Genomic DNA, 13,450 nt, shown 5'->3' with positions numbered 1-13,450 from the left:
GCTCAGGTGACTGACTTGGCCATTCAAGAATGTTCCACTTCTTTGCTTTAAACTCCTGGATTGCTTTGGCTATATATTTTGAGTCATTGTCCATCTGTATCATGAAACGCTGCCCAATCAATTTGACATCATTTAGCTGGATTTGAACAGACAGTATGTCTCTGAACAGCTCAGAATTCATTCAGCTGCTTCTGTCCTGTGTCACATCATCAATAAACACTAGTGTCCCAGTGCCACTGGCAGCCATGCACGCCCAAGCCAGTGTACTGCCTCCACCATGTTTTACAGATGATGTAGTATGCTTTGGATAATGAGCTGTTCCACACCTACTTTTTTCTTGCCATCATTCTGGTAGAGGTTGATCTTGGTTTCATCTCTCCAAAGAATGTTTTTCCAGAACTGTGCTGGCAAAGTCCAATCTAGCCTTTCTATTCTTGAGGCTTATGAACGACTTGCACCTTGCAGTGCACCCTCTGTATTTACTTTCATGCAGTCTTCTCTTTATGGTAGACTTGAATATTGATATGTCTACCAACTGGAGAGTGTTGTTCAGTTGGTTGGCTGTTGTGAAGGGGTTTCTCTTCACCATGGAAATTATTCTGCGATCATCCACCACTGTTGTCTTCCGTGGACGTCCAGGTCTTTTTGCGTGGCTGAGTTCACCAGTGCTTGCTTTCTTTCTGAGGATGTACCAAACTGTAGATTTTGCCACTCGTAATATTGTAGCAATTTCTCAGATGGGTTTTTTCTGTTTTCGCAGCTTAAGGATGGCTTCTTTCACCTGCATGGAGAGCTCCTTTGACCGCATGTTGTCTGTTCACAGCAAAATCTTCCACAAGCTAGCAACACACCTCAAATCAAATTCAGGCCTTTTATCTGCTTAACTGATAAGACATAATGACGGACTTGAACACACCTGCCCATGAAATAGCCTTTGAGTCAATTGTCCAATTACTTTTCAGCCCCTGAAATGAAGGGATTGTGTTCAAAAAATACTTTAGTGGCCTCACATTTTTATGCAATCATTTTGTTTACCCCACTGAATTAAAGCTGAAAGTCTGCAGTTCAGTTGTTTGATTTTAAAATTCATTGTGGTAATGTACAGAACCAAAATTAGAAAAAAGTTGTCTCTGTCCAAATATTTATTGACCTGTGTATTTTTCGAGAATAAATCCACATCATCTATCTGTTCATGCTGGAGCCCTCTCCATTAAGATTGTTTCTTGATGTAAGTACAACTTTTTATAGACTGTTCTTCTCACTGGTAGTTTATCATGGATGTGGGTGCCCATTACTCTGTTTCTCTGTTGTTAATTGCTGTGTAAAACTTGCTTTATCTTTTTGTAATCCTTTTAAGGGCTTGATCTGAAGGACCTCCTGGTCCAGCCTCAGAAATCTTAACAGTATTACAGTAGTGTGGCTTGGACTAATGCTTGTAAATTTCCTGAGATGCCAGTCATGGAAGTAATCAGTTAGATTTTTCTCCTGCACATCACATGAATGTTGGCTTCAGCACAGTGGTGAGAAAGGGATTAGATATGAAAAAGAGCAACTACTGTACAATTCCCATTTACAACTTTTGGGGACAAATGTTTTCCGGAGCCATTATGCATGTACAGAAAAAGCAGCATTAATAGCTGATAAATGATTCTTTTGTGGGCTCTGATTCTACTCCACAACATTGTGTTTTCTAGAGAGACACGGCTCACATTTATTTGATGTATCAGCTTTTCAATAACAATACCAATATTTTAAAAAAAGCATAGGAATTTGTTTTCAAATGATCATAGTGTTTAGAATGGCTAACATTAATGGGTCAGTCTGTATTTAAATGAACTAATCTCACAACACAGTTAAGGTCACCATAACAAATATATTACAAAAATTATATTAATAGAATGAACATGGCATGTCATTTTCTAACCTGCTTACTCCAGACCAGGATTATGGGAGGGTGCCAGAGCCTATCCCAGCTGCCATTGGGTACAAGGCAGGAGCAAACTCTGGACAAGTTGCCCATCCATTACAGGGCAAACACACCAAGTACGCACTACGGCCAAGTTAGCTTTGCTAGTTCACATAACCTACGCATCTTTGGACAGTGGGAGGAAACTTACACAGCCATAGGGACAACATGCAAATTCCACACAGGAAGGACCCAGGTAGCAAAGAAGGAAAATACAATAATTAAGATAATATTAACATTTATGTTTTCATAAAGATTTGGTTATTCATGAATGAACTTAAATTGATCCCCTTAGAATACTAACACACACAAAAAAAATATATTCCCACATTTGCATTTTCTATTATATTCTGCCCTTCTGTTTTACAGAGAAAGATTTTGCCATATTAGCTTAACATTTAGTTAAGTTTCAATTTTTTATTTAGATAAAATAATGCTGACATTTATACACTTAATCCTATTTTGTCTCTACAGTTGCAAGGCAAGAACAATCCCTGGACAGGAAGAGAGGCCATCACAGAGAGAACATAGACACACACACACATACACCCACCAGGGGCCAATTTAACATCATCATCAATCCACCTAACCTGCCTGTCTTTGAACTGTGGGAGGAAACAGAAGCTCAATACAATTTTAACAATACAGAATTAAGCAGAAAAAATACATTGTATTACACTTGAAGTATCGATTACTGTGGTATCAATCTTCCCATCCCTAATGTTCAAAAAGCCATAGAGATGCACGTGTACTACAGAAGTCATTTCCACATAGAGAAAAGTGCCGTAGGTAAGGTTTTCAGCGCCTGGGGACAACTGAAGATTTCGCGCCCCCCCCTGTTTGCCAAAATACAATGGGGTAGGGAAAACCACACACACACACACATATATATATATATTGTATATTAGATTCATTCATTACAAACAGACCGATGTATTTCAAATGTTTATTTTAATTTTGATGATTATAACCGACAACTAATGAAAGTCCCAAATTCAGCATCTCGGAAAATTACAATATCAATTAAGACCAATGCAAAAAAAGGATTTTTAGAAATGTTGGCCAACTGAAAGGTATTAACATGAAACATATGAGCATGTACAGCACTCAATATTTAGTTGGGGTTCCTTGGGTCTGGATTACTGCAGCAATGCGGCGTGGCATGGAGTTGATCAGTCTGTGGCACTGCTTAGTTGTTATGAGAGCCCATGTTGCTCTGATAGTGGCCTTCAGCTCTTCTGAATTTTTAGGTCTGGCATATTGCATCTTCCTCTCCACAATACCCCATAGATTTTCTATGGAGTTAAGGTCAGGCGAGTTTGCTGGCCAATCAAGAACAGGGATACCATGGTCCTTAAATCAGGTACTGGTAGTTTTGGCACTTTGTGCAGGTGCCAGGTCCTGTTGGAAAATGAAATCTGCATCTCCATAAAGTTCGTCAGCAGCACGAAGCATGAAGAGCTCTAAAACGTCCCGGTAGACGGCCGCGTTGACCTTGGACCTCAGAAAACACAATGGACCAACACCAGTAGATGCGAGATTCAAGACATTGGGTTCATAGACAACTGGGATCTTTTTTGGGAAAGGCCGCGCTTCTTCAAGCGGGATGAACTGCATCCGAATAGATTTGGCGCCCGGGTCCTCTCCGAAAACATCGCTAAGGTAATTCGTCTATCTTGACTATCTACTTCTACTTTTAACCCCTTCCGTAATGCTACTGCTTTGATAGGACATAATGGCTTAACAGAGTCTTCCGTTAAAGTGCACAACATTAATAATCTAATAACAAATCTTAATGCAAGTAAAAAATCTAGGCAGTGCGGCATAAACACCAATAATTTAATTGAAATTACTACTTTAGATCAACACTGCATTAAGACTATAAAAACGGATTGTAGATTACATAAAAAATACACACAGAGCGGCGTTAACAAAAATAACTTAATTTTTGTTCCGATTACCAATAACACACATAAAATTCAGCTCTGCCCTTCAGAAACATTAAATATGGCACTATTAAATGTTAGAGCTTTAACTAACAAGACATTTTTTTATAAACGATCTTATTAGTGATAGAAAGATTGATTTTATTGCACTAAGTGAAACATGGCTTAATTCAAACAACGCGGCTGTTTTAATCGAATCTGCGCCTCCGGATTACAGTTTTACTCGTGCAGACCGCCAGGGGAAAAAGGGAGACGGATTGGCAAACATTTACTCGAGCCGGTTAAAATGTAAAGATGTTAGTTTTGGTAAGTTTAAGTCCTTTGAGTATCTCACCGTTGTTATTTATGGAGATTCTCACGTTCTAGTATTATCCGTGTATAGACCTCCTAAATATAACGCGTCTTTCCTTGAGGAATTCTCTGACTTAATGTCAATTTTAATTACAAACTATGACGCACTCTTAATAGTCGGCGACTTTAACTTTCATATCGACAATCAGTGTGACCAAAAAGTAAAAGAATTCATGAACCTCCTGGACTCTTTTGATTTGAGACAGCTCGTTAATTAGCCTACACATAAAGCAGGTCATACGTTAGACTTAGTGATTGCTAAAGGACTTAAAGTTGATATAAAGCAGGTCATTGATATTGGTCTATCAGACCATTTCCTTCTACTATTTAATATAGAAATAAAGATAGAAAACACTCATGAGAAGCATTTTGTTAAAAAACGCTTCTTTGACTCATCAGCAGCTTTAAAACTTACAAACATTCTAAGCAATCAGTCCGTTTATAGTGCCAACTATAATAGCGAGGATAATGTAAATAGTAAAGTGGAAAACTTTAATTCTAAAGTAAGAACTGCTGTTGACATAGTTGCACCTGAAAAGACAGTTAAAAATCTTCTAGTATTGTTATTCCATGGAAGACCCAAAGAGTGTCTGATTTAAAAGAACATGTCATAGAGCTGAGCGTAAATGGAGAAAAACTAAACTAACTATCCACTATGAGTTATTGAAGGCTAAAATAACAGAATACAATAACACAGTCCGCCTTGAGAGGAGCTTCTATTTCTCTATTATAAATAACAATGCTAGTAATCCCAGTGTCTTATTCTCTACAATTGATCGTCTGTTAAACCCAGGTAACACAAAGGAATGCCCCAGATTACTTCCAGTGAAACCTGTGAGAACATTGCTGTATTTTTCAATCAAAAAATTAATGATATTAGAGATAACATAGTATATCTCCCCAACACTGCAGAACCTCCAAAGCCCCGTACTCCATTATAAACAAATTAAATGCTTTCACCAGGATAGATTTACCTGAATTACATAGTATAATCTCTCAACTGAAACCCTCCACCTGCGTCCTTGACCCAATACCAACAAGGTTTTTCAAAGAAATATCAGGCGTGCTAATTGACAATATTCTGAACATAGTTAATTCGTCATTAGATACGGGGGTCTTCCCAGACTGTCTTAAGACTGCTGTAGTTAAACCCCTGCTCAAGAAAAATAATCTTGACCCTCTGCTTTGAAAATTTTAGACCCATCTCTAACCTGCCCTTCTTAAGTAAAATTCTAGAGAAGGCAGTCATTATGCAGTTAAATGACCACCTCAATAAACATGCTATTCTTGATAAATTTCAGTCAGGCTTCAGAACAAATCACAGCACAGAAACTGCACTCGTTAAAGTAGTAAATGACTTGTGGGTAAATGCAGACAGAGGCCATTTATCTGTTCTCATCCTCTTAGATCTGAGTGCTGCATTTGACACCATTGATCACAATATTCTTAGAAATCGCCTTAGTCAATGGGTGGGCCTCTCTGGCAGTGTCTTAAATTGGTTTGAATCCTACCTGGCAGGAGAAAATTCTTTGTGAGTTGTGGTAATCAAATCTCAAAGACACATGATATCCATATGGTGTTCCACAAGGCTCTATCCTGGGTCCGCTGCTGTTCTCAATCTATATGCTTCCGTTAGGTCAGATTATCTCAGGTTACAACGTGAGTTACCACAGCTATGCTGATGACACACAGCTGTACTTATCTATAGCACCTGATGATTCACTAACACAATGTCTTACTGGTATTTCTGAATGGATGAATAGTAATTTTCTTAAACTAAATAAAGAGAAAACAGAAATTTTAGTAATTGGCAATAATGGATTCAATGAGGTTATCAGAAATAAACTTGATGCATTAGGATTAAAAATTAAGACGGAAGTAAAAAACTTAGGGGTAACTGTTGACTGTAATCTGAATTTTAAATCGCATATTCATCAGACTACTAGGACAGCATTTTTTCCCTTAAGAAACATAGCAAAGTTAGACCTCTTATATCATTGAAAGATGCTGAGAAATTAATTCACGCTTTTGTTTTCAGTAGACTAGATTACTGTAACGCACTCTTCTCAGGACTACCCAAAAAAGACATAAATCACTTGCAACGAGTGCAGAATACAGCTGCTAGAATCCTAACTAGGAAAAGAAAATCCAAACACATTTCTCCAGTTTTGATGTCACTACACTGGTTGCCTGTGTCATTCAGGATTGACTTTAAAATACTGCTTATGGTTTATAAAGCCTTAAATAATCTCGCTCCATCTTATATATCGGAATGCCTGACACGTTATATTCCAAATCGTAACCTTAGATCTTCAAATGAGTATCCTTATAATTCCAAAAGCTAAACTTAAAATTGGTTGACATGGCACCCCAAACCATCACTGACTGTGGAAACTTTACACTGGACCTCAAGCAACGTAGATTCTATGCCTCTCCTCTCTTCCTCCAGACTCTGGGACCTTGATTTCCAAAGGAAATGCAATATTTACTTTCATCAGAGAACATAACTTTGGACCACTCAGCAGCAGTTTTGTCTTTAGCCCAGGCGAGATGCTTCTGACGCTTTCTCTTGTTCAAGAGTGGCTTGACACAAGGAATGCGACAGCTGAAAGCCATGTCTTGCATATGTCTGTGCGTGGTGGTTCTTGAAGCACTGACTCCAGCCGCAGTCCACTCTTTGTGAATCTCCCCCACAGTTTTGAATGGGTTTTCTTCAAATCCTCTCCAGGGTGAGGTTATCCCTATTGCTTGTACACTTTTTTCTACCACATCTTGTCCTTCCTTCGCCTCTCTATTAATGTGCTTGGACACAGAGCTATGTGAACAGCCAGCCTCTTTAGCAATGACCTTTTGTGTCTTGCCCTCCTTGTGCAAGGTGACAATGGTCGTCTTTTGGAAAACTGTCAAGTCAGCAGTCTTCCCCATGATTGTGTAGCCTACAGAACTCGACTGAGAGACCATTTAAAGGCTTTTGCAGGTGTTTTGAGTTAATTAGCTGATTAGAGTGTGGCACCAGGTGTCTTCAATATTGAACCATTTCACAATATTCTAATTTTCCGAGATACTGAATTTGGGACTTTCATTAGTTGTCAGTTATAATCATCAAAATTAAAATTAAAAGAAATAAACATTTGAAATACATCAGTCTGTGTGTAATGAATGAATCTAATATACAAGTTTCACTTTTTGAATGGAATTACTGAAATAAATCAACTTTGTCATGATATTCTAATTTTATGACCGGCACCTGCTATATATATATATATATATATATATATATATATATATATATATATATATATATATATATATATATATATATATATATATATATATATTGTATATAATTAGATGATTAGCACTACAGTTTCCATGATACTTTTGGACAGGACATACGGGGACTGTGGGAGTGATGGGTGATTGTGGAGTAGTTATTTTTGAGTAATAAAAAACATGCTTTGTATGCAGTAACCCGTTTGAGTCTTGACTTTCTTTAATCAAGTAAGACCAAGGTGGCATGACAATCCAAGACTGTAAAACTGATTTAACTGATTAGCCAGACTGGGATTAGCAGAACAGCTTGATGTAAATTTCTTGTAGCTAGTGACCTGTTTAAGGCTTCTCCAGAATGATGCATTGCATTTGCTGACAATTGTTCTTGCAGATGAGCAGAGGACTTTCTTTTGGCACATTTGATCCCTTTGTCTGCTATATACTTGTGATGATCACAGTTATCTTTCCAACTGTCCATCCATCCATCCATCCATTTTCCTAACCTTCTTATTCAAATCAGGGAAGTAGGGAAGCTTGTGCTTAACCCAGCAGCCTTGGGTGACAAGGCACAAACAATTCTTGGACTGGATTCCAGTCCATTGCAGGGCAAACACAGACATTCTCCTACTCAGTAGAACCAGTTAAACCTCTCAAATGAACTGAAACAGCACGCCTTTGCACTGTGAGAGGAAACCGGAGCACCCATGAAGAAACTGGGAGAAAATTAAAACTCTGGTCGGGGAACAAGAACAACTAGGACTAGAACTTCCAGAAAAAAAGGCCTCCTAAGGAAAAAGTCTGTTCTGTCCTTGCATATACGGTTCCTCTGTATTGCGAGACCAGACCACCATGCCATTAATGTGAATCCCCAAGTTTGTGTAGCTTTGTAGCACCCCCTCATACACTTCCTAAATAGTGCTCTGGTCGTTCAGCCTCTTTGATGCAACCAACATCAATAAACTATTCCTTGGTTTTGTTGATGTCAAGTCAAAAACAATTCTCATTGCCTCAAGAAACATGACCTGGTATTATATGTATAGTCCGAGGTGTCCATGGGGAAGAGATAAGGACACAGGACTGTTCCTTGTGTGGCTCCACTGATGCTCTCATCCACATGAGAGACACTGCTCCTCGTTGTCACAAACTGTATTCTGTCGGAGAGATAATCCATTTTCCAGGACCTTCTGTAGAGAATTACAGGTTTGGAGGTGTAGATCATTGTCTTACACACAGTCAAGATTTCTCATGTGTACAACTGAAACAAAAGTTACTTTCACATTGTTTTCTTTTTTCCCTTTAACCGTATTTTAGAGGAGCAACACAATGTTCAGCATTGCAAAACAACACCTGCTACATTACTCCTACTCATGCAATAATCCTATGCCGAACTGTTGAGACTGTGGAGCAGTACATTGATATATACTTCTATGGTACATGGTTCAAATGCTGCTCCAAACACAGTCAGTACAGAGGTCACACAAGTCCTTCATGTCTTTTTCATTATTTGGTCCTAGTTTGCAGGTGGTCCCAAGCATGTCAATCTGAGTGTGGCTTACAATTGAGTATCTTCTGGCAAAGTTTCTATTTTCACCTTATGCTGGAAGCTCCAGGACACAGCCTCTGTCTTTAGTTTCTCCATAACCATCAAGTTGCACTAAAGGTGGTCAGGAAACTGAAGTTTAGATTATAATTGATCTCCAGGGTAATTGGATTGTGTGACTGTCTTCGATCCTATCTTTACACTTTCTTATCTTAAGTTAAAACAGATATGACCAATCTATCTATCTATCTATCTATCTATCTATCTATCTATCTATCTATCTATCTATCTATCTGTTTAATGGAAAAGCTGAACATGGAAGCAGGGCCTGAAATGAATTTAGTCATCTAAAATTTGGAGATGTCTTTCATTTAAAAAATGCAATTGTCATGTTCAGTAATCAAAGCTAAAGTATGGTTATCTGTAGCAGACTGGATCCGTCTAAAGATAACATTTTCTATGGCCTATTTTATTATCAGAAGCGTAATACAGTTTTATGCCCAGGAGTTTTAAAAGGAAGTTATTTTCTTTACAAGTGTCTGAAATAAGCCTGACAAAAATTAGGTAAACTGCTCTTGTTGGTGTGCTAATTTGATCTTGTAGAGACCTCGGATTTTAAGTGGATTTTTGAATAAATTACATAAACACTTCTCGACATCAACATTACATCTCTCTTTTATTATTCCAGCGCGCTTCCAGTTCGAAAGAACGTGCAGTCACCGAGTATTCGAAACGAAATCATTGTTTGTCTTGTAAAGAGTGACAGCTCGTCCTTTACGCGGTGCCTTTTCTCCTTCTGACCGTTTAGCGGTACCTTCTTTTTAAATTATAGCACCAGATCTGCTAACAACACGTTTCCCTCGATGCCTCGTGGTCTCGGGGTTGATCTATCCGATTGTTTCCTCCTAAATTAGGGGGATTTTGTGAAAACAGAAAGCACACTCGTCAGGTCTCTTGTTACGTGAAACGCGCTGCTTGAGTCTGCACGGTTCTCACCAGTCTAATATGAGCGGCTGAGAGGCGTCTCACTGGAGACTTTTACAGAGAAATCCAAGTGTGTTTGTTCGAAATGGCAGAAACCGCGCCAGCAGCACCCGCTCCGGCTAAAGCGCCAAAGAAGAAAGCGAGCTCGAAGCCTAAAAAGACCGGCCCTAGCGTCTCTGATTTGATCGTCAAGGCTGTGTCGGCTTCAAAAGAGCGCCATGGGCTCTCGTTGGCTGGGCTCAAGAAGGCTCTTGTCGCCGGTGGCTACGATGTGGAGAAGAATAACGCTCGCGTGAAACTGTCCGTAAAAAGTCTTGTGAGTAAAGGCTCTCTCGTGCAGACAAAAGGTACCGGGGCTTCCGGATCGTTTAAAATCAATAAAAAACAGTCAGAAGCCAAGGTGAAATCCGCCAAGAAAAAGGCGACACCGAAAAAGAAGCCAGCGGCGAAAAAGCCCGCTGCCGCCAAGAAAGTGAAGAAACCGGCAGCGAAGAAACCCGTGGCAGCTAAGAAAACTGCTAAGAAGCCTGCAGCAGCAAAGAAAGCCACCAAGAGTCCTAAGAAAGCGAAGCCGGCTGCAAAGCCCAAAAAGGCTGTTAAGAGCCCGAAGAAGGCCAAAGCAGCAAAGCCTAAGGTGGCCAAAGCGAAGACTGTAAAGAAGGCAGCACCGAAAAAGAAGTGATCCGTTTGCATCGCCCGATAGTTGTACACCAACGGCTCTTTTAAGAGCCCCCACACTTTCGAGAAGAGCAGATCTATTTTTAATGCGTTTTAACGTTTGATGGCGCTTGTGCCTTTACTGTGACATGTCTACGTGGCTTTTTATGTTTAGGGGAGGTTGGTTATTCTATACTTGCACTGGCATGGAGACGGCAGGTTCCAGCGTTTCAAATCGTTGCATACAGTTTAAGTAAAACGCCGAGAATGCGCATTTGCAAGGAGTGTGGATGGAGCAGTTCCCCTCTACACTAAAAGCAGGGCGTATCTCTATTTGGAGTATTTATACACGCATCTTCTAATCTTGTGCAATGCGAGAATGTCAAGTTTACCGTTGGGCACATTAAGAGGATTTGATCTTTTAGTAAAGAGCTTGTGGTGGCTCTTAAAAGAGCCTTTGGTTTCTGGACTTCTGTAAATCGATGTTCATACTTAAGCGCGTTCCCCACGAATGCGGCGAGCCAGCTGGATGTCCTTCGGCATTATGGTCACCCTCTTGGCGTGGATGGCGCACAAGTTGGTGTCTTCGAACAGTCCGACCAAGTACGCCTCACTGGCCTCCTGCAGAGCCATGACGGCGGAGCTCTGGAAACGGAGATCGGTCTTGAAATCCTGAGCGATTTCTCTAACCAATCTCTGGAAAGGCAGCTTGCGGATAAGCAATTCAGTGGATTTCTGGTAGCGACGAATCTCCCTCAGAGCTACCGTGCCGGGCCTGTAACGGTGAGGCTTCTTCACGCCACCGGTAGCAGGAGCGCTCTTACGAGCTGCTTTAGTGGCGAGCTGTTTTCGGGGAGCTTTACCACCAGTAGATTTACGGGCGGTCTGCTTCGTTCTTGCCATTTCGACAACTTTAACAATATTACACACTCTGTGGAAACAGAAAACGAACAGAGAAACACGCGTGCACGAATCGCTTTATATTAAGATCTTCTCGCCTTCTAATTGGGTGAAACGTATGGGGCCGGGTTCTCTTTTAGGCTCTGCCCAGAAGTCTCCTTTCGACAGTCCATTTTAAAAGCTCGGCGCGCAATTTGAACGGTGTTTTTGTTCCCGTCTCTTCATCTTTTCACGGCTTTTACTGTCAGCTCTTCATAGAAAGCTAGCGCATTAAACGCCTTTTACTCGCCTTTATCGCTGTGATGTTTTTTTTTTTTTCCCCAGCCAACCTTAATTGGAATGTCTTCCTATACATTTTGTTACGGCTATAACGCATTCAAAGAGCGCAGTCGAGAGAGAAAGTGAACACAATTGAGTACAGTTGTTAGATTAGTGACAATTTCTGAATATGAATTTAGGAAAGATCTTTAGAAAGAAATGTGGAAGCGATTCAGAAATGCGCAAAGTACACAGTGTTCTCCTATAATGCTGGAGCATGGGAAAGGCGCTATATGAATAAAATGTATTATTAAGAAAAGGACAATCTGAAGCTTAAATCAATGTATTAAAACAAAAGAAAAAGTGTTAGAAACTTTTTCTTCTTAATCCTTTCACATAATGAATACTAGAAACTATTTTCAACATCACTTTAAATAAGGGGAAGAACATCCATCCATTTTTCAAACCCTCTTAATAAGGCTAGGGTTTAGCCATAGGCTGGAAGCCTATCCCAGCAGTCATCAGGCACAAGTGAGGAAAAATACCTGGGGCCTCGAGTATAGAACCTGGGGGGTATTCCAGAAAGCAGGTTATGTGACATACCCGGGTAAGTTAGTGGATAACCTCAACTTTCGGTTCCAAAAACGGAGGTAACTTTCTGGGTATGTATGTAACCATAGCAGCTTACTCTCTGAAGATAACCTGCCACCGAGCAGGTTATGTCCCAGGGTAAGTTTGTTTCAGAAGGTTACTGAGCATGGCATGCCCTTTTGATGACGATCCTGTGGACGTGGAAGCACAAATTATCCGAGTTTTTTTCCGCCGGAGAGAGTAATAAGACCGCGTATTGATGTCTTTTCATTTCCAAATGATTTTTTAAAAGAGCGTTATCGGTTTTCAAAAGAATCGTTAATTTACTTGACCCATCTCTTGGCACCGCATATTGCACATGTCACAAACCGCGGGTCTGCGCTTAGCACAGAAAACATTCTGTGCATAGCACTTCGGTTTTTTGCCTCAGGGCATTTTTTGTATAATGTGGGCGATGCAGAGCATGTGGGAAAGGCAACTGTGTGTAGAGCCGTTCGCACAGTATGTCTGGCACTGAAACACTTCTTACACACGTTTGTACAGTTCCCTGGCCATAAACCTCTGCGTGTAATTAAAGAGGAATTCCACAGAGTGGCAGGTTTGTCCTTTGTAGTAAAATTCATGACGCATATTTAATATGTAGTCATACTATTTATATCTATAGATGTATTCATCCTGCACACACACTTGATACTTCCCTATATGACTCTCTATTTCAGGGTTTCCAAATGTAATTGGGTGCATTGACGGCACCCACATTCCTATTAAAGCTCCTTCAATGAATGAGGGAGACTATGTTAATAGGAAATCTATTCATAGTATCAATGTGCAGGTAAGAACTGGATTTTGTGTTCAATAAAGTTCAATAAAGTCAGCCTGCATAAAAACATTAAGCATGTTGAAGAAGCCTTTAAGTGACAGAGATAGTAATTTATTAAGTCATATAATGAAAACAAATCATAGTGGTAAACTTACATTTCATCA

The 13,450-nt window shown here is 39.9% G+C and overlaps 2 protein-coding genes across 2 annotated transcripts; one reads left to right on the top strand and one right to left on the bottom strand.

The window, feature by feature from the left end:
- The first annotated feature begins 10,102 nt into the window (after window positions 1-10,102).
- On the top strand, window positions 10,103-10,795 carry LOC120514630 (histone H1-like). Its single transcript, XM_039735125.1, has one exon. It carries the CDS (start codon window positions 10,146-10,148, stop codon window positions 10,740-10,742), a length of 597 nt encoding a protein of 198 aa, XP_039591059.1. The 5' UTR covers window positions 10,103-10,145; the 3' UTR covers window positions 10,743-10,795.
- Window positions 10,796-11,157: 362 nt separating this feature from the next.
- Window positions 11,158-11,715, bottom strand: LOC120514649 (histone H3). Its single transcript, XM_039735145.1, has one exon. The coding sequence runs from the start codon at window positions 11,618-11,620 to the stop codon at window positions 11,210-11,212; it is 411 nt and encodes a 136-aa protein (XP_039591079.1). The 5' UTR covers window positions 11,621-11,715; the 3' UTR covers window positions 11,158-11,209.
- Between the last annotated feature and the right edge of the window lie 1,735 nt (window positions 11,716-13,450).

Source organism: Polypterus senegalus, chromosome 14 (assembly GCF_016835505.1).
Source record: "Polypterus senegalus isolate Bchr_013 chromosome 14, ASM1683550v1, whole genome shotgun sequence".
Taxonomy (NCBI): domain Eukaryota; kingdom Metazoa; phylum Chordata; class Cladistia; order Polypteriformes; family Polypteridae; genus Polypterus; species Polypterus senegalus.
Note: the sequence above shows the minus strand (reverse complement) of the source record. Positions and strands in the feature narration are given on the sequence as shown.